This window comes from Terrapene carolina, unplaced genomic scaffold, assembly GCF_002925995.2.
Source record: "Terrapene carolina triunguis isolate 2854851 unplaced genomic scaffold, T_m_triunguis-2.0 Scaffold189, whole genome shotgun sequence".
Lineage (NCBI taxonomy): Eukaryota > Metazoa > Chordata > Testudines > Emydidae > Terrapene > Terrapene triunguis.
In genome coordinates, this window is record NW_020664540.1 from 1,320,711 (window position 1) to 1,347,103 (window position 26,393).

Consider the following 26,393-nt stretch of genomic DNA (forward strand, 5'->3'; position numbering starts at 1 on the left):
ACACACACACACACACACCATATTTGTTCCTGATCTCATAGGAGGTATTAATTTGGCCCAGCAGATCTAGATATAAAGAAGTCTTTGTTCTGGAAAACACAGATTAGGACAATAGCCTTGTGATAATATAACCACTGGGCATCTGTCTAGATTCTCTATTACAATGGCATCCTTTGAAATAAATGACAGATAAAAGAGGAAGATGTTTTACATCATAAGATTCATAAAATTGGAGTTGATGTACCTTATTGAGTCTAGCTATAGTGAATTGCAATGGTTATTTCCCCCCCCCTCCAAAAAATCCCCAAATTTCTTTTGTAAGATTCCAGAAGGGGAAATTGTATCCATTGTATAAAGTCATAATTAGTATTACATTAGCAATCATGACAACATCCTTGAGAGCCTGAGCATCATCGACCTCCCATTTTCTCTTCCTGTGTGAGTGATGCCACAACTGCCATGAAGGCTGGTTTGAAAGAACTCCCATTCTAATCCTCTGTTTCTGGCCATTGTGGTGACATTCCTGCTGGCAGAAGAATCGGCACACCTGCCCCTAGGATTTCCCAGAGTCATCCACTTATTCCTATTAATTTGGAATGCTACTCACCAGGTTTTAACTTTTAGCAAACCTTTGTGGTCACTTGCAAATGAATGAACCTGTTAAACAAGGTGTGCCTGGTAATTTTCATAAGCCAATTATCTTGAGTTGATTTCTGCATGTGTAGACTGACAGTGGCACTGAATATAGCCAACAGGTTTTTTCATTAATAAAATTATCATGTTTCTCGCATTCTCTAAAAGCAACCTGCATTATTTCTTCCAAATCCTGAATCTCACCCCATAGATCAAAGCAGGGAGGCAATACTCCTATGTAAAACCGAATGATGTAAAGCTGCCCTTTCCCAAGTGCCTGTGAGTCATTCATACAGTCACAGCAATCAACTTGACATTCTAGAGTCGTTGTTTTTGGATGATGACAATGTCAGTAATCAGAATCAAAACAGCCATAGTCTTCCAATGGACGTCTCTACACGTCAGTGCTTGCATCAATGGAAGCTGCACGTGGGGGGGGGGGTGATCAAGCATATAGCCTCGTACATGGCCCTAAATCTTACAGCATAAATTGAAGAAGAGCATTTGAAGGGCTTGATATTATAAGTTCATTTGTTAAGGGTGTGGTCATAGCCAAATTCGTCCCCCACTTCTAACCAGGCAGCTGCCCACTGTTCTGATGCTACAGTTTCACAGCAGATGCTGAAGAGTTGCCAGTCTGCATATAGCAATGCATTAGATGTGACCTGCATGAGAGCCAAAGAGTGGTGTTGGCAGCAAGGGCTAGAAACTTAGCATTGGTTTGGGTTTTGTTATTTTAAATTATTATTTGTATTGCAGTAGTGTCTAGGAGCCCCAGTTAGGGACAAGGACCCTACTGTGCTAGGTGCTGTACCAAAAGCTGATGGCTTTTGTCCCTCATTCACCAGAGAATGCACCAATAGGGAGTGGATTTTTCAAGTACTGGATATTTTATAGTACCAGACATTGCAGTGCTGATTCCAGTACCACTGGAAATTCCTATATGGTTAGGGGCCTACCTATCTCAAGAAACTCCCCCTCTTCTCTGCCATAGGAGGGTGCTCTCACTATAGAAAATTTGAGCTGAATTTGCTTCCCATGCTATTTCAAGCTAGTGCCTGGAGGTCAGCATTTGTGCTATGTAAGGCCCATCTCTTCTGAGGGTGTGGGAGCTAGAGATTTGGTTTATTTGTGTGGGAATTTGACAGCAGCCAACCTGTATCTTTTTAGATACTGTAGCTGCACAAAGAGGTTTTCTGGAATGGAGGTTCTTACATTCCAGAATATATTGAAAAGGGGACCAAAATAGTCTACAGTGCATCAGTCATTGCAGGGATGTATCCTGCTTTGTTTGGACAGCATGGAGTATAAAGGGACCCTGACTCTGACCCGGGTCTTTGGTGTCTCAGTGAGACTAGTAATAAATATTATGCTAATGCAGGAGAATTCATGCCCTGCAGACATTAATATTATTTGATAAGATTTTTTCCCCCAGGACGTGCCTGATTCTCCTAAACATTATAAATGGGATTTTCAAAAAGCTCTCAACATTGGCTGAAGTCAGAGAGTTTTACTATTGACTTAATTGGGAGCATAGTTAAACCCATCCCCGACTTCCCCCAACAAATGCATTTGCACATCTAGCTTGTCTGATTTTTATGATTGTGCTTACAAATCCGGTAACTGCATGTGCAAGCTGCCAGTGGCAACTGCCGTGTACCATCAAGTGCAGATGTGCATGCATTTCTGTGCTCATAGAGATTAGAAGCAGGCCCAGATTAGGTGCAGGACTGGGCCCCAGGTGTCCCTATATTACAGACTGTGTGTACTAACCTCGCTGAGTTCCTTGTTTCCACCATACTCTGGTAGAAAGACGTGTTTATACAGACTGCTGAAGATTTCCAATAAAGACCATTCTGAATCATCGCTTTCAGGTTCCACAGGAGTACATCCACCCACCTCGGTGTTATTAATGTCAACAAGGATGTTGTCTTGGGTCCTATCTAACTGACACACTCTTGGGCCATGTGCTCTAACTCGCTCAGTGCAGCCCACACATGTTTAACAGCAGATTACCGTAGCAATTTTCATTTCCAGGAATAGGCCTTCAACTTTGTGCCACTGATGTGTTGGGTTTTTTTTATGCAAGCATTTGGGCCTGACAACTCCTTACTCTAATTTACAGGCTTAAAAAAAAAAAGGATGATAAAAATGATGCCCTTTTTCAACAACAGTCCTTTTGGGACTGGTAAGATTTCTAAGGACTGCGTCACTGGAGTAAAGCCACCTGGAAAACCGTCTACATCATCAGAATCCGAGCCAGATAGTGTATCTATTGAATCAGCTGTGGAAGAGACCCAGCCAAAAGATCAGACGAAAACTGAAAGCCAAGGACAAGATTCTGCTCTTGGAGACTCACATGCACCTTCCACTGAAGCCAATGGGAGCTGTTCTCATTCATCTGAATGCAGAGATAGTCCCAAAAGGAAAAAGGGGGGAATAAAGGAAAAACTAAAAGATGCCTTTTCCAATTTTCGGGGTGGTCAGAAGATAGCAAATCTAACAGAAAAGAATGGAGCAGTGACAGACAACAAACCACTGACAGGTACAGTATGCCAGTTCTATCTATCTACATATATGGCCACCCCACAATCATTAGTGTATTTTATCCCCACAGTGCCCCTCAGGGATAGGGAAGTATTATCCCCATTTTACAGGTGAGGAATGGAGGCATAGGTCAGATTAAGTGACTTCCACTAGATTTCCTGTGAAGTCTGTGGCTGAGGCAGGAATTGGACCAAGGTCTCCCAAGTCCACTGGACTATCCCTTCCTCCTTCTAAGCAATTAGTATTGTGTAGTCTATGTCCAATGTAAATGTCCAACCCTGATACAGATAACAAACAGGCTTGGCAAAATGTGTGTGTTTCTGACCACCAGGATATATGTCTGGAGGCCAAGCAGGTTTGCTGGCCATTCCAGCATCCATGCGGCCTCGAGGCTAGTTGGAAACCACCTGTTGTCAGTTGTTCCTGGAAACCACGTCATCCCCAAAGCCAGGCCTCTGTAAGGATGATGTAGCGCTGGACAATGATACCCCTTTACTGGGAGGGGTATTCTAACATAGCAGCCCCTCCAGTCCAGAGTATAGTGCCTGAAGGAGGATTGGACACTTTGATGCTTACCTGCTAGCACCAAGTATTTGTATTCTGGCCAACCTCTCAGGGTTTGTCTATATGAACACTTAGTTTGTGGTGAGCTGGGGTGTAAATCTACCTCACACTAGCCTGCCGTGCACGAAGTGTCTGTCTGTGTGGACCTTGCTAGTGTGCGCTATAAATTCCTTAATGCGCATGCATTTTGACTTACCCCGCTTTCAAACGAGTGTCGATTAAAGCACATCCTGGAATTTTTAGTGTGCGGCAGCAGGGCTCACACGGGTACGTAGTGTGTGGCAGGCTAGTGCAGGAGAGACTTATACCTCAGCTTGCTGCACGCTCACTGTTCTTGAGGGCTTGCCCTCAAGCACGGCATAGGATGAAAAATCAGTTTTCCCTGCGGTTTTTTGTTCTAGTGTCCAGCTCTTGGTACAACAGCAAGTACCAAGAACTGGACACTGGATTCTGAGTACTTGCCAACAGTTGCCTATCATTCTGTTCCACAATCCTAGTGGAAATCTAAGTTCAGGAGCAACAACAGTTTGAATTTTTCTCTAATATTGGGACTTCATGTGCCAAGCTTTTTAGTTACTGTTGTATTCTGTTTGCTTATGCTCGTTCTTCAATGTCTTAGTATGCCCGTGATCCATGTGTCGAATTCCCAGTGATGTCATTGGGCGTGACATGACTGGAATGAGCAGATTGCCTTCACTGTTGGTCAGTGGCGCTATTAATGGCCTTTGAATGATTTGTAGTCCTTCTGGTGACTAAGGTTTTGACATCTGTTCCGTCCAGTGTGATCTTTGAGGAGCAAGCAGACACGGGTGAGACCTGAGGATGTATTGTCTCATTTCCACTCCTCACCATCACTTACACACACTTACAATAAAGAACACAAGTGGTTGAGCTTTTGGTGTGTCTGTGTGCGCTTTCCCGTAATCTTCAGTGTTCCTGCTATAAAGATGCAGGTACTGCTCAGTTTAGTAGCCTGGATCTTGTCTACTGCTAGATGGATGGCAGAGGGTAAAAACAGATCTAGATATCCCACTTGAGTTTTGAAGCTATCTCGCTATAAGCCCTGCGTAGAACCTCTAGTAGTTTAGCATAAAATAGTTGGCAGCACATCCAACCCCTGGATTTGTAATACCTTGGCGCACCCTGAGTCACAGCCATCTCTAGTGAGAGAGCTGGCAGGAATATTCAGAGATCTCTAAAAGTCATCTGAATGGCGCTTTGCCGTGAAGTCTAAGAATCAGCATTAAAAGGGGTATATAACTGAATGCACTGTAGTATCGTGGTATTTTTGTTGAGAAGATGGGAGCCTTGGTCGTAAAGCAGTTGGGTACAAATATTGTTGTTCTTTTGACAGTTGAACAAATCCGAGAGCACCTTGAAAGTGACCAATTCTTCAATGCCAATCAACAGCTGATTGCTCTGGAGTGGGCCCTCTACAACAACATAGGTGACAAGAGTGAAGAGGAATTGTCAAGGGAGCAAAGCAAAGTGGAATCCCTCTATGAACTACTGAAGTGTAAAGTCTTCAGCATCATAAAGAATTCGATAATCCTAGCGCCAGCTAATCCAAAATTACTACGGCATGCCGTGTACGCAATAGAAGAGCAGGAGGTGGCGGATGAGAAATACAAGTCAGAGAAGCCATCTGACAAGATCGTGAGTTACAGACCCAGAAAATGGAAGGAGGTTTGGATGGACACAGTGAAGCAGTCTGTAGCTGATCGTATGAAAGACATCCAGCGCACTAGCCCTGCTGAGAACCTGCCTACAACTGCTCTTTGCTTTCTGCACATGGGAAGGACAATGAAAGAGGATATGATAACAGTGGTGGAATGCATTAAACAACATTACCATGCGCAGTTTAACGTGTGCAGCACATATGCAGAATGTTACCATAGCTATTTCTCTTCTCAGCTGCAGCTGATTGCGGAGTTTGAACTGGGAGATAAGGACGTATATCTCCTCCTCACCTGGGTGCAGAACCTTTATCCAAAGTAAGTGGTGATTAGATCTGTATGTTTCTCACTAGAGTTGACTGATCTGCATTCGTGTATTCCCATAGCATACATGCACGGGGCCTATCATCACTTAGTCTGTTATCTTTGGTGGTTTTGCCAATGCCAGATTTTGGATAGTAGATTCCAGAAACAATTAGTAAAGGTGGTTTCTCTCTCTCTGAACGTTTAGAGATGGTATCTGAGCAAAGTGTATCCTAATAAGAGAACACTTAGGCTTGGTCTACACTTAAAAGTTATGTCAACATAGCTGAATCCAACAGGGGTGTGAAAAAACCACACTCCTCACCAACATAGCTATGCTGACAAAACCCCTGTGTAGATTGAGCTATGTTGACAGAAGGCGGCTTCTGTCAAGGCAGCTAACATTGTTCAGGGAGGTGGTATTCCTAGACCAACAGAAAAAGGCCTTTAGTCGGTGTAGGCTGGGTGTACACTAGAGGGCTGTGCTGACACAGGCCGCATGGTGTGGACATAGCCATAGTATAGGGGATATTTATGGCAAAATCCTTCCCAGTGTGCCTGCTTACAGCAAAGGAAATGGGTATGTGTTTGGAACCCATCTGAAGGTGTATGAGCCATCCTGCCAGTGCAGGATGGGCAACGGCAGCTGGGAGACACTCTACAGCATAATTTACGGCTGGTCCCAGAAAGGAGCAGGGTTCACCCACCTCTAGAGCAGGCTCCATGTTGCAGCATGTGTACAAGGCACCTAGGGGTCACATCACACCCCATGCTAGCAGACCATACTGCTCTGCAGGCTGGTGAGAACTGGCAGGTGGGCAGCCGGGTCCCTTTCCCAGTACCTTGTGGCAAGTGCTGCCACATGGGTGTGTGCACCCTCACATGCCCCCACCAGTCACACTCACACGGCCCAGGGCAGGAGTTTGCCTGCAGTGATTAGTAATGTACAGCATCAAGTACGATGTTTACAGTATCCAATTCAGAGAGTAATTTTGAAACTCAAACAGCTCTTGGGTGTCTTGATAGCCGTGCCAGGTTATACCCTGTAACTTAACAGCCTGCAGGTGGCAGAAGATGCCTCTCTGTCTATGCTCTGTAGGGGATCATTTGCCACCACGTACAGTTACACTTTAACGTCATGCTCCCGTGCACGAGTCATGCCAATTACACTCCATTGCTCTTCAGCCAATTGAGCGGGCATCTAAGTAGTCAGGGAGTCCCCTCACCTGTCCCTGTGGCTTAAATACATAGGAGGGTATTCCCCAGGTCTTGTATTGTGTGGTCCTTGGGCCTGACGCTCCACTAATGTAAATCCGCATAGCTCCATTGGCTCCAATGATGCCCACATATTTATGTGTAAGTTGGCTTTGCTCCACTGGTGTCAAGTACATGGCTGATTTTTTGGACTCAATGGCACTATGCTGATTTAGCCCATCTTGAGGGCCTGGCCTGAAATCCACACCTGCAGTTTATTCTAATCCTCTGGGGAGGATTTTTCACTTCCCCTCAGAGTGCCACAACAGCAATCTGTCAGCCCAGTGGGGCTGGAAGGGAGTCAAGTCCATTGCTGCCGCTCTTTAATCAAATAGCTCACTGCATCAGGCTGGCCTGGGCAGGCTCCCTGTCCTGACCACCCCTCCAGCTGTCTGACTGAACTCTTCCAGATTCTGCTTCTCCACCCCAGACACCTCCTCCTGGGGCAGCGAAGGACCTTTTTTTCCTTCTGGTCCCTCATTCAACTGCAGGCCTGTGCTTCTGAGAAACATGAGGTGAAGTCATCTGGGAGGGTGGAGCATGTTTCTTAGGCATTACCCACAGTCCCTGTGTACCTCCGAGGGTATGTCTACACTGCAGCTGGGAGGTGTAATGCCCAGCTCGGGTAGACCTAGGCTAGCTCTGCTCGAACTAGCAACTAAAAGTAGCAGTGAGGCCGCAGCAGTGTGGGCGGTGGCTCGGATTAGCTGCCTGAGTACAATCCCACCTGGCCCCCCTGGGGGTACAGCTCAGGCAGCTAGCCCATGCCACCGTTTGTGCCACCCTGGCCCCCGTGCTATTTTTAGCATGCTCGCTTGAACACCGCTTGTGCATGTATGTCTACCCACACTGGAAATCGCATCACCCAGCTGCTTAGTAGACTCTCCCTGAGTTAGGAGAACAAGGAATGGAACCCAAGTCCAGCAGATCATTAGCCAAAGGACTGTTATTGGGCTAAACTACCACATATTTTGTAAAACTGAACTCCTCCATAGCCCTAGACAAAGCAGTTGCTCTGCTGTTAGATCTGTTTTGTGAAGAAGTCTTGTTTCTTATCACAAACTGTAAATACAAAAGCTGTGTTACTTTATTTTAAAACCCCAAAGTGTTTTTTTTCCCTAAGTGCTGCTTTGCTGTAAAATGGATTGACTTGAGGTTGATTTTAGACTTTTTCCAAAAGCGCTGCTGCACTTGGGGTAGAAACACTGCTAGGCTAGTCATGTTTTAACTACTTTCATAAGGTGCAACATGTGATTAAATTGGTATTGCTAAATATGGATGTGAGAGTTTCTCTTCCCGGAGACTGTCAGTGTTTCATACCCAGCCTAACCTACTTCCTATGTTAAACACGTACTGTGCAGTGGGGGAGGGTACATGCACAAGGCGCTCGCCTGCCGCTGGTAAATGAGGATACATGATGTTGCTGGGCATTTCATAGGACACCACCGGATATGTACACCAGGGATGAATTTACCCCAGTGGGTTGAAATTCTAAAAGCGAGTCCGTTTTTCCATACACACAAACCTCAGTGTCCTATCACTCTGAGTGACTTTATTTGAATATATGGAGATGTAAACCAGATGACTGTAGATTTCCTCTGTGAAAGATTCTGCTCAAACCATGCCTCTCATCTAACAGCCTGAGTGAAACGTCGCAGTCACCTGTAGCAGAAGGCAGGCTTCTGGGCCCAGAGCCTGAGCTCATTCTAAGGAGTGCTCAGGGCAGCTGAGGGGAAGGAAGGTGTACAAAGTTGGCCTTAAAGTCATTGTTGTGCCTCCCCTCCCACCCGTGATTCTGGGCACTGGTTGCTCCCCTCACAAAATGGGTTTAAGTTAGTTGCCTATGGCCCTAAGGGGCCATTTCACCTGTCCGGGAACAGCAGAGTGGAGAGAATCCTTGGCCAGGCCTCCTGCAGCAGGCAATAGGAGGTACAGCAGTGATTCATGTTGCCTCAGGTTCCCCTTGCACTGGGTGAATCCTCCTGCAGCTGGCTATACAAGTTTTACTGCAACTTTGCACCAGGGAAGCAGCACAGCTCTGATCCCTAGACATTTTAAAGGAGCAGCACACGGGGGAGAATAACAATGACATAGCTACACATATCATGCAAGCCTCCCTCAGTGTATTCCATTCAGAAAAGTTCTGGCATAAGCCAAAATATGTGGCTTTGTTTTGAAAACCGATTGGGTGGTTTCAGGAGTAATTTGGGAGGGGCGAATCAGCGAATGTTTCAATGCTCCAGACCACTGGATTAGGGTAGGATTATCTACAACCCTGGCTATTTTCTTACACAAATACCCTGCGAGGGATAAACGGTAGAGCTGAGTGACGTTTTTGACTGAACTTTTTTCAACAAAAAAATGAAGATTCTGCACCTTGGCCATCTTCCCCCTCTAAACTGTTCCTGGCACAGCACTACTGCTGCTAAAGATCTGGCAACAAGTTTCTGAAGTTGTAGAAAAGCAGCCCATGGATTGTTGCTAGTAGTACAATGTGATATTTGTGAAGTGATGGTTCATCTATAAATGTGGAGGTTGGGTAATCACTAACATTACTCACTGCAGTTCACAAGGGTAAGGCCAACTTTGCCAAACCTGCCCTCAGTGTGAGTCTCCTTTGAGGCTGATGGAGTGATTCCACATTGACACCAGGGTAGCAGTTGATTTCTGTCTCCATGTCAAGCCAGCAGTCCTCCCTTCAATAGGCCTTTCACAGAAAGAATAACAGCAGGATATGAGACACCAAAAGCAGCCTTTTAGACATTGAAATTCTAAAAACTGCTTGTTCAATGTTCCTTTAGTCACTAAAACCCAGGGTCCCATCGGATAATTCAGCTATTGAAGGAGGAAGGGTTTCCTTTATTTTCATTGTTTTGAATTCTCCCTTTCCCACCAGAATTCCGCTGCTGGCACAAAACTCAACTCCTGGTTCCATTTAGGCTAGAACACTTCTGCACTATTTGAATTCCCACAGCAAGCTGTGCCAGTGTCCGTTATTGTTTAGTGGCATGAACAAACTATAACTGGAGACTTGGGCTACAAAGCCTGGGCGCTGTCTCCTTTCCGCCAAGGTCTGCCTGGGTTTAAGGGTAACACCCATTTTTACATCTGGTTTTCACTAATTTCTTTAGCAATGTTAGATTTATGTAAACCAACTGTCTTCAATTACACTGACTCTATGAAATGTGATTGCTTGGCTTTTTCATTCCAGTGACATAAGAAAAAATTCCATTTTAGTGAAAGAGTTGGATGAAGCCAAACTGGGGAGCCTTTTGCCACCCAAAATGATCAAACAGCTTGAAGTTAAATACCTGTATAATGAAGCGGTGAGAATCTGTTCATTCCTTTCTTACCTTTATTTCTGTGACATGCCTTAGTGAAGCTTTATTTTGTCCAGGGCACAGTTACTGTGCATTGCTCTGCTCCTTGCGTCATTTTACATACCCTTCAAGATCAGACATGTCAGCTCAACCTCGCTAAGCGGGTGGGAAATGAATCATGTTCTCTCTTGCACAATGACCTACATAACAAAATGCTGTTGTCTTCATGCTCAGCCCAGCCTACTAGCCTTGGGGGCTGCATGGCTATTTACACAGAAAAACAATTATCCTATCCCTGGAGGCCTTACCCTAAGAGGGAATAAACAGTCAAAGATTTTTTGGGGGCCCAATGCTAAGTAAGGCATGCAGAGAGGGCTCAGTTCTCCTCTCCTAGCCAGGTATGTCCAGTGTAGCTCCAGTGGCATTACTCCTGACTTACCTGCTGTTGTCAGAGAAGACTCATACCCAAAGCATTTGTGAAAGCAAGTTGGGTGCATGCAAAGGTGTGCAACTATGCAGGCCTGCTTTTTGAAAATCTAGCCCTTAACTGTACTGAAGAATCTTTGCAGAAATGGCAGAGAGGCTGTTAGTCTTGGGTTGCTCTCCCCCTTCCCCCCCCTCCCCCAAAAAGACCACAAGTGGTGACCATTCTAGTAATCAGTGCTTAGAACCTTTTGATCAGTCAAAAACATCAGGCTAGAATTCTTGGAGACTTGTAAGTAGAGAGGAAGTTTAGTCTGGAGTTCCAGTCTATAATCCCTTCCAGATGTGAGCTGGGACAGGCAAGTTGTAGAGCAAAGAGAATGCAGCAGTAGCCTCTCGGTGTTAATTACTTTATGTGCTGTGCGGCTCTGCAGTTATCCATGTCAGGAGCAGGAAGGGTCAGCGCTGAGAAGCAGCCACTATATGCAGTATGCTTCTCCTCCCAACCTGGCAGCTAGTCAGGTGGTGATGTGCCCAGAAGACTGCTGCTTTCTGTAGCATTATCTTCTGCACTCTGGCTGGTAGAAGAGCCACAAGGGAGACTGAGCAGGACCCACAGCACCGGAGCTTCCATTTCCCATTCCCCTGGGAATAGGGGGCAATATCCTGTACACCTTCCAAGCCTCTCCCTGAGGAAACATTAATTGGGAACACTGAAACAAGCCTCAAGTTCCAGAGTTCTTGTATGCCCTCCCATGAGCTAAGCACAGGAGGGTACAATATGGTCATGAATAAAGACTGGGCCCTCTGGGTATAGGGTTTTTACGAGTCTCTCAGATGGTAGCATGTAACTGGCAGAGAGTAGAGTTTCAAGTTCCTAGCAGGGTTTGATGTAAAATTCCGTTAGGCCAGACAAATTACATGACTGATCAGTAAAATGTAGCCCACAAACCGTGAGCACTAAAAACCATGTACATAGGTAAATGTTGTTTCTTTTCCTTCATTCTGTCAAGGCTTCTGTCAAGAACTGGTTGGCCAAGAGTTTAGAAATGGAAGTACAGAGGTGGACAGAAGAGAGAGAACCGGAAAAACTGGATGGACATTTTCATAGTGAATTAGCCATAGATGTCATCCAGGTAACAAACACACTGAAGTGCGTTGTTTTACTTGATCCAGGATATATTTAAAAATAACTGTCATGCAGGTTTTAGGATTTGAAACCAAGTACAATCCATTCAAAAAGCTCTAGATATCCACATAAAGGGAAGACCATGTAATGCTATGGAAAAATCTCTCTAAGTATTTATGACATCACCATAGTAACTCTGCACTTCCTAACTATCAATGGATTTTATCCCCAACACCCCTGTGACGAAGGACAGTGCTGTTATCCCCATTTGACTGATGGGGAATGGAGGTACAGGGAGACTAAGTGAGTTGCCCACGGTCACACAGGGAGGCTATACCAGAGCAGGGATTTGAACCCAGTTCTCCCACAGCACAGGCCAATGTCTTATCCACTAGGCCTGCCTCAGTCAGAGGCTATGGGCTGATTGCATGGGTGGTTATTCATTAGGGACTAGCAGGTCCCTCTGTTCTGCAGTCCTGGGAAACTCCCCTTCCCCACACCTCAAACATGTTAAGGGGAAAAATCCTGCCTTTGTTTGACCTGACCAAAGGGGAATGCATGTGTGTAACCAAAACTGAACCAGTAGGACCTCTTGTACACAAATGAACAAAATAACAGTTATTTGTTGAGGAACTTCGCTGAGTTTCAGGTTGTGTTAGACAAATCAACTCTTTTCCTGCATCTTTTCTTGGGTAGGACTCTCTTCCCCCTCCTTTCCCCCTCCCCCCCCGGAGATGATTAGAAGATATTTTTCAAAAAGTGGGCGTGTATTTTTATATATATAAAATCATTTGACGCTATGTTCACACTTTTTCTTCCTCTAAATTCCTGTTTAGTTTCTCCTTCTTCATTTATGTTGCTGATTGAAACCAGAGGGTGGAAATATTGCACTAGTGTCCAAAATAAGTACAGTTCCATTGTTTATTCCCAGCACAGGCAGTGTCGTTCAGCAGCTAGGACCCTGTGCTGGGACTCCGGAGAGACCAGCATTCTGTTCCAAGCTCTGTTGTGTGACTTTGGCCAAGTCACGGCACTTCTCCACCATCTTTAGTTATAGGCACCTAACGCAGACAGCTGCCACTGGCTCTTGCTTTGTGTTTGTGCAGTGCCTAGCGCATTGATCGCTACTCTTCTAACACCAATAACTAATAAGAAATCAGCATCAGTCACCTTAGCCACTCTCCTGTGGGTTTTTTTGCGGGGGAGGGTTGTTGTAGAAATTTGAAGTTGACAGTTGATCAATTTTATGTCTTAGACTATTCATGGAGGACAAAGGCGAGCTGCAGAAATTACACCGGAACTGGGCAAACAACTGTCCATTGTACTGTTGGTGGAGCTGTCAACATTTTTGAAAAGGTACAGTCACAATCTGTTGCAGGAAACAGCTTCATAAGCGCAACGTTGACATCCAGTTGCAAAGTTACTGATCATGATTTCTTCTTTCAATCTCTCCCCTTTAGCTACCAGAAGGCCTTAGAAGAATTTAAAGAGAAAAACAAGCAGCACAGCTATTTCAAGGCTATGATCATTGCAAATATTAACAACTGCATGAATTTTAGGTAAGCGTCACAATGAAAATGCTTAACTTGTTGCTTTGTAATCAATCCGGGTGACTGTAGGTAAAGAGCATTACAGTAGCAAACACACCGAAACCTTTAATTATATTTAATATTTACATACTGATTTAGAGAGAGAGAGAGAGAGAGAAGCTACAGTGCAACTTCCAGTATCTAATATCCAAAAAGCTTAATCAAATATTTACACTATATACTTGTCCCCCTTATTATTTAGCTATAAATCAGCATAGCTCCAGGGAAGTCAGTCATATGTCATTTTGGAGCAGCTGAGAACCCCACCCAAAGATTTTCAGCTAATAAAACCATCCTGTTATTCCAGATTTCAACTGTTCCTATTGAGTGCAAGTTCTGACAACACAGGGGTCATGGAATCAGGATACCAGGGTTTCATTTTGTTCCTACACTGATTGATCATGGACAAGTCACCTAGTCTCCAAGTACCCATCTGTAGAATAGATATTCGCTTGGGTTAAAAGAAAAGTGCCATTTGATTATTTAGGAACAAGCAGTTTCATTCCATTAGGACAGTTTCCACAACTGCATTTTCCTTTATCCAAGCTGTGCATCATGAAATATTTTGCTACAAAACTAAGGTACCCTTTGGCTCTCCTAATAGAGTGGAGATATTATTATCTGTTATTTTCATGAAATAACTGAAAACAATAGACGGAATCCTGTGTGAGAGGTCAGAGCCTGAGTCAAACTGTTCAAAAGGCACCAGGCCATAAGCACAGCGTTTCTATTCTGCCGGGGAATGCTGCCCCTGGCTCCACCCAGGCCCTCTCCTACTCCACCCCTTCCACCAATGCCCCACCCCAACCCTGCTTCTTCCCACCCCCTGCCCTGCCTCTTCCCGCCCAATTCCGCCCCCTCCCCAAGCGCACTGTGCCCTTGCGCCTCTCCCCTCCCCCGCACCTCCTGACGCCGCAAAACAGCTGATCTCTGGCAGGTGGGAGGCGCTGGGAGGGATGGGGAGGCAGTGATCCGTGGAGCCGAAGGTGGACAGGAAGCGCGGGGGAGGAGGGAGAGGTGTTGATGGGGGGCTGCCAGTGGGTGCAAAGCCCTCACCATTTTTTTTCCCCGTGGGTGCTTCAGCCTCGGAGCACCCACAGAGTCGGTGCCTATGCACAAGGCTGAGGAACTGAATCCTACGGCCCAGCCTGTAGTAGCCAGTGTCTACCAGGGCTATAGGAAGGAGCATCAGATATTGCCTGTTGCCACTCATTTCGAGAGGGTTTGAGTCCATGTATCTGCACTGTGTGCCCCATGAACCTACTACAGCTCAGCTCACCCACAACTTCATTCCTGCACTCCTGTGCCAAGAACTGCTATCAAGCTGGCAAGGAGGTATGGAGTTCCTGCAGCGGCTGGGCTATGAAGCAGGGGATGTTATTTCCACTGCAGTTTGGCCTTTACGGGGGCAGTGGCAGGGCTATTTGGATCTGCCCTTTTTGCCATTCACATATGCAGTGATAATTTACATGCACATCCAATAATAACAGAACAATTGCCAGACAGACAAATTAAATCATGTAATCAGTATCCCTCCCACTAACACTGACCATCACTTCTACTCTAAGAACATAGAAGCCACTCAGAATTCTAGTTTGCTTTTTGGGTAATGACTAAAACTTGATGTCCTGGTGCTAGGTTGCATTTTCTTGACCTATTAAAATGTGCCTCCCACTAGCGTTCCTCGTTTGGGTAACAAATCTATTCCTGCATCTTGTTTCAGAGACCACACGGAGAAGACCACACCATCAGCACAAGACAGCACGAGATTAAAAATACTTGGTACACTTAGTGAAATAGAGAACATTGGCTATGATGTACTGCTTCAAGACTTGTTTCTGGAGTTAAAGGTAACTTGTGTGTATTACATGAATAAATACCAAGCATATAGGGATGTAATTGTATCATATGAAATATTCCTGTAGAGGAGGAAAAGTCTAATATGTTACTGATTTGATTTGGGACAAAAAAGTAGGTTCAACATAATTTCCCCAGAATACTTCTTTTTTTGGGGCGGGGGGGTTTAAACACATGGGAACCCAGTGTTCCAGGGTTTATACTGCACATCGTAGTATCTGATCACATTACTTTGCTGAGGTCGTCGTCGTCATCATGCTGTCTTTATCAAAGCAATGAATATACACTTCAGGTTGATTGATTTAACTGAATGGGAAGTTTATAGTCTAAAGAAAAATCTGATCTTTTCTCATCTATTAGAGAGGGGCCCGAAGCCAAACCCCACAACCTATCACACCCAAACTTGGGAAAAGATCAGAGCCAGATCTGAACTTTAAGTCTCAGCCCCCACCTTCATTATTTAAAACTCAATTAGTTCCCATTGTTTTAGTCCTCAATTAGGGTGACCAGATGTCCCGATTTTATAGGGACAGTCCTAGGGTTACCATTCGTCCGGATTTACCCGGACATGTCCTCCTTTTTGTGCTAAAAATAGCGTCCGGGGGGAATTTGTAAATCACTCACAAATGTCCGGGATTTCCCCCCTCCCCCGGCAGAGCAGAGCGAGCGGCTGGGAGGGCTGCAGGAAAGTCCCGGGCTGGACTCCGGAGCAGCTGTAGAGGAGCTCCTCCTCCCCCCTCCCTCCCTGCATTCTGAGCCGGCAGCTCCTCCTCCCCGGCAGCCCCGCGCCCCGCTCCAGCAGCTCTGTGCAGGGCCAGGGACCGGGTTGTGTGTTGCGCTGGGGAGCGCAGCCACGTGTCCGGCTCGCACAGAGCCCAACACCCTGTTGTGAGCAGCAGGGTAAGGGGGCAGGAGAAGGGGCAGGGAGGTTCTGGAGGGGGCAGTCAAGAAACGGGGGGGGTCGGGAGTTCAGGGGGGGGCTTCTTGGGGGGAGTGGAGAAAGTTTTGGGCAGTCAGGGTACAGGTAGGGTCCTGGGGGGCAATTGGGGGGGGTCTTAGGAAGGGGCAGTTAGGGGATAAGGAGGGGGGAGGATGGGGTGGGAGTTGGGGGGGAGCTGTCAGGGAGCAGGAGTGGGGAGAGGGATCGGAGCAGTCAGGGGACAGGGAGCAGAGGGGTTTAGATGGGTTGGGAGTTCTGGGGGGGGGGCTGTCAGGGGGTGGGGAGTGGTTGGATGGGGCGTGGGAGTCCCAGGGGTCTGTCTGGGGGTGGGGGTGTGGATAAGGGTTGGGGCAGTCAGGGGACAAGAGGCAGGGAGGCTTAGATAGGGGGTGGAGTCCTGGGGGGCAGTTAGGGGCAGGGGTCCCAGGAGGGGGCAGTCAGGGAATAAGGAGCAGGGGGAGGGTTGGGGTTCTGAGGGGGGCGGGGAGTGGAAGGGGCGGGGCTAGGGCAGGACGGGGGCGGGGCTAGGGCAGGACAGGGGCGGGGCTCCTCCCGTCCTCTTTTTTCCGTGCTGAAATATGGTAACCCTAGACAGTCCCAATCTTTGGATCTTTTTCTTATATAGGCTCCTATTTACCCCCCATCCCCTGTCCCGATTTTTGACACTTGCTGTCTGGTCACCCTATCCTCAATCCTGAAAACAAATGTAACTTAATGTGCATAAGTAGTCCCATTGAAGTAACTGGGACGCCTCACATGTGCAACATTACTTACATACACAGGTGTCTGCAGCAGCAGGGCCTTTGCCTGTAAATTCCTGGGGATAAGATACATATCTAAAGATGATTTGTGAAGCATTTAAAATTGGGCTCATTCACTTTTTTTGGCTTCTTCTGGGCTTTTCCTTTCTTTGAAATAAAAGGCTTTTCTCCACTTCTTGTTTCTAATTAAAGAAACATCAGGATTGTCAAATCTGATCTTCCCCACTTTTCCTCAAGGACCTCTTGGGAGGTCTCGGAGATGTTCATTGTGAACTCAAATCTGAACTGAGAGGACCAAAGGGATGGACTCTTAAGGAAGACAACCTGCTCCAGTGTCATTATTGGGGTTATGGTTTTTTGTTTGTGTTTTTTTTTTGGTTGGGTTTTTTTTTTTTTTTTGTAAATATCTATTTAACTTCCAACAAAAGACAATCTCTGATTAAAATCTCTTCCCTCAACTTTCATCCCCTTGGAACTCGATGTCATCAGTCCTTGTCAGTCACCATAGAGTAGAAAAGACATGAAATTCTAATTTAAGAAATGGAAACAGAAAGATCGTTTTTAATTTAAGCCTTTCAGGGCCTCTATCCTATTCATCAGAAGGAAGCAAAGAAGGGCACAACCCCCATTCACCCCTTCTCCTTTAGCAGGCCATCTTTAATCTCTCTGTACAGCACCATGCACACCTGTTGTATAAGATGTTAAATCTCTATGTATATACTTGCATTTAGACTTTCCTTTGTAGAAGCTGAACAGCATGTTCTTTCCTCAGCCTATTTTTAGAAAGTTCACACAAAGTAAATGGCTTTCGTGCAATGAAATGATGGATGAAATCATTCAGGCCACCAGCAACCACCTTTCAGAATTCAAGACTCTCCGCGACCCCTTTTACCAGGTAAAATCAAAGGGAGACATTGAAAGAATTCTAGGGGATCCAAGCTTGGCTTGTCAGCTAGGGACCATTCTGACACTCAGCTATGTGGACACTCACCTCGGTTTGGCAAGGGGACTAGGTGTGCATGTTGGCAAGTGCCAGCTTAACCCCATTTAAATTGGTGAGTTTTCACAATTGCAAATCCCATTCCCAAGGAGGGGTTTCCATTACTGTGCAGATTACCTAAATCATCCCAATGTCCAACATCAACTCCTATCCATCAATGCCAGTTTCACGTAGCTCTTTCTGACCCTGGTTTCTTAAGCATGATGGCCAAACACATTAGAGAGGCTTCAATGTTCAGGCAGCTTTTCAGAAATAAGGCCTTGTCTACACCAAGGATCTGGGCTGTTGGTCCTTCAGCCCCAGCATGGCTGCACATGTGCAAATTAGTTTATAGTGGCTTTGATACCCCTAAGTATTGGCAGGGGTGATTGCAACGGGAGCCAATCCCAAGAACAGGCCATGTCTAGATGTTGTGACTTGCAGTGCAAGCTTCTATCCTCAGCCACATCCAAGGCGAATTTAAATGTCCAAGTCCATATTTCTTGTGGTTATACAGCAAGCCTCAAATAGACAATGTAGAGTCCCCATGTAAGAATTCTGTTTCCTGTTTTTGTCTCTCTAATAATCTGAACAAATTCAGTAATATATGTAATCAAATAGGGGACCAGGGGGAGCTGAGGCAGAGATTCCTGTTTCCCTGCGATATTTCTACCGCTCATGCATCACTTGTTCCCAATAGAAAATCCCCGTTCTGGGAAAGAGCCAATTCCCAGACATCATTTGCTTTGCTTACAAAGGGCTGGGAGGGTTTGTGCACTGGGTAGAACAGGACTCCAGATCAGCCAGTAATAAGGAGATGAGCGAGTACTTCAGAACTAATGAGAATCCAGCATGGCTGTCCAGGTGTAACTGAGGGCAGGAATTTGGCACACCGTGTTTTAGCATTGGAACCATATTGCCATCGATCCACATGTACGAACAGGGGCTTAATGCTATTCAAAGATGTCCCAAACAAAAATTCAAAACAGACCCCCCTCCCCCACCCTTTCCCTGAGCTCATCTATGCTAGCCCAGGCCATCCTCTCGTCCCCTGGTGAATGTCACCTCCATTCCCTCTTTCCTCCCCTAACTCACCCAGCTCCAAGACTGCTCTTGCTATGTTCCTTGATGGCTGGCCTTGGAAAGAGGCTGCACATCTGCGAGTCCTCTGGGTGAGTGGGGAGGAGCTGTTACCTTCTCTAGGTATTCACCTCCTGCATCAGCTCCACCAGGGGCAACTATGGAACTTGGGGCTGGGAGCAACTGAAAAGAAATTGCCCAAGGTTGTCCTCTCTGTGACAGCGGTGGGAGCAAGTCTGTTAGCGGTGGGGGAGGGTTGTCCCTCTGTTGCTTCTCTTTGGAACCATCTGAGGCTCTGCCCATTCCCTGCCTGCTCCTCCTGTCAAGTCAAAGGCAAGTGTTTGGAGCCTCATTGTAACTCCACATCTTCCCCAATTGCAGGGCTCGGCCCCTGTGTCCCCACCCTTCACCACCACTGGACTTGGATACACAGTAGGAGGGGGCTATGGGGCTCTGTACGTAAGTGCCATTGAGATACTCTATGCCAGACATCTGGCATAATCTGTAGCCCTCGCAGTGGGTTCCACGCATATGATCCTACTGAATTAACTCCCATTTCCCCTCCCCAACAGGGCATTATGGAGAAGATTCATGGTCACTTGGTGAGAGAATACATTGTGAGGCTAATGAAGAAGAAAGTCAGTTTGAAAACCCCAGAGCTACAGCAAAACTTGTCAAATCTCATTTCAGCTCACGCCTCCCACTTGCAAAGCTTCTGCAAAGAGAAGGTTAGTGATGGCTCCCCATGTCCACCTTAGAACTTAGTCCTATGAACTTCTGAAAGGAGTTTTCTTCAGCCTCTACCATTAATTCTTCAAATGCTATTTAGTTTTTTCAAGTGGATCTTATACGGAAGGGGAGTTTTCTGAGGTTAGGGGCAGTTAAAGTTGGAATATATGCCCGGGGACTGAAGGTTACACAGTTTACAAGTCTAACACCCTAGTAGCAGAAAATGGGCTGCCAAGTACGATGTTGATTTCCCACTTCCTCCTGATTACATGCAGCTGGTTCCTTTCCTGTTATGCTCAGTTTACACAGATTTAAGTTTATCTAATAGTTACCTATTGTAAAAGTGCTGCAGTTCTGTGGCATAAATACATGCACTGGGTATGTTTTGCATGCAACTTGCTCCTTGATTTCCCTGGCCTCTGCTGCTTTAGTCTAGGCTGGGTCTGGAAATGCCAGTTTTTGTTTTCAGAACAGTGTTTTGGTTAAGAGAATTAATTATCAACTCACACTTGTTTAATCTCAATCCTATCCCTCCTTTCATGGCTCTGTACTGAACTGCAGTGAACCCAGCTGGAAGGGGGGATAGTGACTATGAAAAGCAGGTGGTGTGGGAGGGAGGTCAGGACTCATTCTAAGTAGGGTTTCCAGCAGCAGGAAAGCAGGTCTGCTTGGGCTTTTTTCCAGGGGAATAAAGGAAGGGGTTTAGCAGATAGTAGAGAAGTCAAAGATCTGGCACACACCCACGGATGCAACCTGCGTTTGCCATGTCACTGCAAATATCCAGGGGTAACAAACAGACTAAGTAGCTGAGAAGATCATACTGGGGAGTAGCAGGTAGACCAGTGGCTAGGGGAGAGTGAACTGTGTACAGCTTAGAGCACATAAGGGGTTTTTAAACAAATGTCCAGCTAAATAAGTGGTTTGTTTTTTTTCAAAGTCTGGGCAAGGCTAAATCCAGTTTAGAACAATGTTTCTGAAAACTATAGGGCATCATTTCTAATTGCTGTTTGGTTCCTTCCTTCGTGGCAAACCCAATTGTGTCAGAAACTGGCTTAGCTGGAATCCTATTTAAACAACCTTCCTTGATTATGTCCCCACCCCATGCAGACCAGGTTTTGTAATCCCAATGGACCTGTATTAGACTGTTTACTCTGGTTACTTTTTTCTGATAGGGGTCCAAGGCCACATGGTTGGATTCTGCACTCCCAAACCTGGCTGAAATAATCAGACTTCAGGATTCAAATAGCATTAAAATAGAAGTTGCTACACTTGCTAATACATACCCAGATATCAGGTAAGAGGTACTGAAAAATATTTGAACATTAATAGGAACGTCCACAGTAGTTCCATGAAGATACTTGAGTATTAGATGAAAAGCAGCTAGTTTGAGCATCAGCTTTTCTAGATCAGGTTCAAGCACTTCAAGGCCTGCTACAAAGAGAGCAGAGAGTTCATCATCCATGCCAGGTGCCTAGGAACGCTGCTGCATGTTGGGTAACGACTCCCCTTTTAGCAAGGTACAGTTCCGAGATCTTGATAGGAGGTGTGTGTGTGTGTGTATATATAATATATATAAAATTTTCCTAAATGTTCCTGACCACTCTTCCAAAGTACATACAGATCCAATTCCATAATTCAGCTGTGCCACCACTGATTTTATAGCTCAGATTAGCTGTCCTCCATGCCACCCCCCAACATGTAATTTTTTGTGACTGTTTGGCTGGTGACCCATCAGCTAAAATAAGTTGTCTTAAGCAAGACACCATCTAGAATCTACACATTCTGAGCCAGGTATCGGGGGTAGCCATGTTAGTCTGTATCCACAAAAACAAGGAGGAGTCCGGTGGCACCTTAAAGACTTCAGATATGCCCAAATAAATCTGTTAGAAGTGGGTTTTTTACCCACAAAAGCTTATGCCCAAATAAATTTATTCGTCTTTAAGGTGCCACCGGACTCCTTGTTGATTCTGAGCCAGGTTTCTCCTCATCATGTCAACTGAGGGCAGGGAATGGTGCAGTGGTCAGGGTGCTAGCCTGGGATTTGGGAGACCTGGATTATATTCCCTGCTCTGCCACGGACTTCCTGTGTAACCTTGGGCAAGTCACTTAGCTTCTCCATGTCTGTTGCGATCTACAAAATTGAGATTGAATTATTTGTATTACCGTAGTGCTTAGAAGTCTCACTCCTGGAGCAGAACTGCATTCTGCTAGGTGCTGTATAAACACAGAACAAAAAGCACTTCCCCTACCACACAGGGGTGTTGTGAGGATAAGGACATTAAAGACCTTTTAGGTGCTCAGATGATGGCGGGGGGCACATAGGAACCTTAGATACATACATAGAGTGGCACTAACCTTGGATCTTTTCTGTTCACTAGCAAAAAGCACCTTGCTGCCATCTTGTACATCAAGGGAAACTTGTCGAGCAGTGAAGTAAGAAGCATCCTGAACATCCTGGATGTCAGCACAAAGTCCACCACTTCCTGTGAATCCCTGTTCTCAGCTATAAAGATTTCCTAGGCTTGATCCCCGCACACAGCACTCATACTGTATGTGGCTATTTGTGAAGCTAGTAAAAGTCACAGCATGGGGCCAGGTTCAACAAGCCTCACACATGGGCCGTGCAGCTAACCAGTGCAGCAGCATTTCTCTACTGAAGTCCTTTTTTTGTCATTGTAAGATTGACTCCCCTGTGGGAAGAGATTTGCTCTGTGCTTAGCTATGAAGGGATGGACTCTGATGGAGGGGCTGTGGCTTAGTTCTCTGAACAGCAAACCGAGCTCTCAAATCAGACACTGACTCCCTCTGAGGTCTCAGGCAATCCCACTATGCCTCAGTTTCCCCCTGGGTACAATATTAGTACTCCACTTAATTCCCAGGGGCATTGCAAGTATTACCTAGCGAACTAATTATTTCGCTAAGAGCTATAAAGCATGGCTTGTCCTGTACGGAGGAAGAGGCTCTTTGCTAAGCTTTTTTTTTTTTGGGGGGGGGGGGGAATTTAAATGTAAAGTGATTGGAAAAAAATAATTTCAGAGCATGCTCAGTAGACATCTGCTAGGTTTTCTTTTTAATCAGAGGCGAAGAAGCTGCATTTTCTATTAGATCAATAAGATGTGGTGAAGGGATCAGGAAGGAACAAAGCCTGCCCTCAGGCTGGCTTGCAGGAACAGTTTGGATAAGGAAAGTTTTAAAGGGTCTCATTGAAGGTTGTGACTGCCTGCATTTCAAAAAGTGAAATCGCCTGATCATGGACAAGAGAAAAGTCACAGCTCAGGAAGCTGCCGATCTTGGAACTTCAGGAGCTTTCTGCATTTTGTAAAAATCCAAATTTTAATTTAAAAAAAATCTAATTTCTGCACCTTACTTTTGTGAGGCTACAGCCAGCACAGTGTAAACTGCCCAGCTAAGCAAGCCTTGCAGAAAGCATTCCCGGCCTAGCCACACCATAGCAGTCAGCCAAAGGTGGGAATTTATCACTCCTATTCCCCATTCACCTCCATGAGGTGTGAATTTCTAAGCCTGCTTGGCCAATTAGGATCCAATCCTGCAAGTGCTCTGCACACAGAGCTCCCATCAGAGTTCCCTGTAGGATTGGGATTTTAACTGCTCACATTTCTGACTTCCTCCTGTTTATATTCAGTAGTTTCCAGTGCTCTAGAGTAAGGGTTTCTATAGCTAATTATACATTGCAATAGCTGTTGTAGCCTAAGGCCCCAATTCAGCAAAGTACTTACCTGACTTACATCCACAACCTTCAGCAAAGCGTGTGTTTCAGTTCTATTGCTTTCAATGGGATTTGAACATGTGCTTTAAGTGTTTGGGGGCCTAACTGCATAAATGCAACACACATTTTGTGCTATCTTTTTGTATAAAATTTCTCTCTCTCTCAGGTGCCCTCTATCCTGCTGCTGTTGGGCTAGACTAGGGCTGGAAATGCTAATCTTGGGTATGTTTTGAAAGCAAGTTTTTGTTTTTAAGACCTAATCTTTTAGCCAGAGAATTAATTACCAAAATATCCAATTTGTTGAATCCAAGACCTTTACCCTCTGTATCAAACTGTAGAAAGCTCATCTGCAAGGAGTAGGATGACCAGATGTCCTGATTTTATAGGGACAGTCCCAATTTTGGGGTCTCTTATATAGGCTCCTATTACCCCCACCCCCGTCCCGATTTTTCACACTTGCTGTCTGGTCACCCTAGCAAGGAGGATGAATAATGACTATGGAAACTGTGAAATGGTAGTTGCAGACAAAGCATATTGGCATTAATGTCACTATAAAACCACTTTAAATGTGACCACATCTTGTGTATACTGCATGTAAGCTTCTGCTTTCTAAACCTGAGGTTGTATTTGGAAAGGTAGTTGTAGATAAGAGGTGTATTTTAGAATCAAATTTTATTTTCTCTAATTAGTTATGTTTGTATGCAATATTTATATTTAAACAGTATTAAAATTATGCTGGAAATGTAGCTGACTTACCTCTGGTTGTGTGTATGTACTATATGTACCATATGCATGGGTAACCCTATGGTATTCCTTCAGAGACGATGCCCTTAGTACTTGCACCCTGATGAATGTTAGGATAAGGTTGCCAACTTTCTAATTGCAGAAAATCCCGCCCCTTCTCAGAGACCCTGCCCCCCACTTACTCAATCCCTGCTTCCTCTGTCACTCACTCTCCCCCACCCTCACTCACTCATTTTCACCAGGCTGGGGGCAGGGGTGTGGGCTGTGGCTGGGGGTGCAGGCTCTTGGGTGGGGCCAGGGAAGAGGGATTTGGAGTGCAGGAGGGGGCTCAGGGCTGGGGTAGGGGCATGGGAGGGGGTGTGGGTTCGGGGCAGCACTGACCTCAGGTGGCCCCAGCATTTCCCGGGGATGGAGAAAGTACACGTGGCTCCTGAGAAGCGGTGGCACGTCACTCCAGCTCCTAGGTAGATGGGCAGCCAGGGAGGCTCTGGGCGCTGCCCCCGTCCACAGGCACCACCCCAAGCACCGGCTCCGCAGTTCCCATTGGCCATGGTGTTCCTGGCCAATGGGAGCTGTGGAGCTGGCAGTCGGGGCAGGGCAAGGGCAGTGCACAGAGTCCCCCTCACCACCCATCTGCCTAGGAGCCAGAGGGACACGCTGGCCACTTCCTGGGAGCCATGCGGAGCTGGGCACAGAGCCTGCCTGCCCTGCTCAGGGTGGCCAACCAGACTTTTAGCAGCCCTGTCAGCTGTGCTGACTGGAGTTGCCAGCATTCCTTTTAGACCGGGCATTCCGGATGCCTGGCAACCCTATATTAGAGTCCAGTGCCTAGTACACTGAGGGTACTACTGGAATACAAATAAAGAGAAGCTGGTACTGCAGGGCCACATGCTATGTGTGTGTATTGTTAGTGCATACTCTACCTTATTCATTTGATACTGCAGCCTGGCTTTCTATGGTCTTGGGAGCAGGGATTGTCATTTCCTATGTGTTTGTGTAGCACCCAGGGCCGGGTCTGGCTTTTTTACTGCCCAAAGCAAAAAACGCCCAGCCCGCCGGAGCAGCAAGGGGGCGGGAGGGGAGGAGGAAAACAAACCTGCCCCCTACCGGAGGGGGGGTGAAAATAAACCTGCCCCCTGCGAGAGGGGGCGGGAAACAACAAACCGGCCGGAGCGGCAAAAAGGGAGATGGGGGGGGCGGGAAACAAACCTGCCCCCGGCCGGAGCAGCGAAGGGGGGGGGGGGAGAACAAATCGGCAAGCCGGGGCAGCGGGGGGGGGGGGGGGGAAAAACCTGCCCCCGGCCGGAGCGGCGGGCGGGGGGGGGAACGACAAACTGGCCCACCTGCCGGAGTGGTGAAGGAAAGAAAAAACAAAAACAAACAAAAAATACCTGCGGGGTGGTGGGAGCGTGGGTGCAGGGGGACTCGCGGCCCTGCAGACCCCGGGCAGCGGAGTGCGCACTCCGGCTAGTGGGGGGGGGGGGGGGGGGGAGGGGGGGCGGCCAGGGCTTCCTTAAGCGGGGCACTTGCCACGCGGCCCCTCCCGCTGCGCCGCCTGCTGGGAGGGCTCCGCGCCGCTCCGTTCGGCAGGCAGGGAAGGACGCGGGCTGCCCTACCAGGCCTGATGCAGGGCGCTCCCCTCCTGCGCCCCCTACAGGGCGGCGGGAGCAGTAAACCAAAAAGAAAAAACCTGCAGGGGCAGCCAAAGCGGTGAAGCGCAAAACAAAACAAAACCAAAAAAAAGAGGATTAGATGGAATGCTGCCCTTTGAAATCTGCCGCCCCAAGCACGAGCTTGCTCGGCTGGTGCCTGGAGCCGGCCCTGGTAGCACCTAGCACAGTGGTGCCCAGCCTAGGTGTAACTGAACTATAAACATTGAATACTAAAGACAGATCAGTATATTTTTTGAGGATACATTTGTGACAGGTTGGACCCCCTTAGGATGCCACCTGATGTGCTGAGATACCACTGAGCCTGCCTCTTATACCAGCTTGGGCACCCTTTTTACCTATCTTGCTGAGCCAGGCTATTAAGCCTCCTCTAGCAAACACACAGGCAGGGCCACACCCAACTGCAGAATGAAACAGACAAACAGTTCTGGGAAGGCTTATCTTAAGGGACTTGCCCTAGCACGCAGG

The 26,393-nt window shown here is 46.6% G+C and overlaps 1 protein-coding gene across 1 annotated transcript; it reads left to right on the forward strand.

Moving 5' to 3' along the window:
* The first annotated feature begins 2,764 nt into the window (after positions 1–2,764).
* TNFAIP2 (TNF alpha induced protein 2) lies at positions 2,765–22,738 on the forward strand. Its single transcript, XM_029912102.1, has 11 exons — positions 2,765–3,178; positions 5,099–5,738; positions 10,189–10,303; positions 11,734–11,856; positions 13,105–13,205; positions 13,310–13,408; positions 15,162–15,288; positions 17,769–17,891; positions 19,628–19,783; positions 20,957–21,078; positions 22,163–22,738. Exons 1-11 carry the CDS (start codon positions 2,776–2,778, stop codon positions 22,302–22,304), a joined length of 2,151 nt encoding a protein of 716 aa, XP_029767962.1. The 5' UTR covers positions 2,765–2,775; the 3' UTR covers positions 22,305–22,738.
* Positions 22,739–26,393: the final 3,655 nt, after the last annotated feature.

What these genes read in the sequence shown, in the direction of transcription:
- TNFAIP2 (XM_029912102.1), top strand. Translation starts at nt 2,776, where the DNA reads ATGATAAAAATGATGCCCTTTTTCAACAACAGTCCTTTTGGGACTGGT. An exon ending in AGACAACAAACCACTGACAG is followed by an intron (nt 3,179 to 5,098) that starts GTACAGTATGCC and finishes TTCTTTTGACAG; the next exon opens with TTGAACAAATCCGAGAGCAC. An exon ending in AACAACTGCATGAATTTTAG is followed by an intron (nt 13,409 to 15,161) that starts GTAAGCGTCACA and finishes ATCTTGTTTCAG; the next exon opens with AGACCACACGGAGAAGACCA.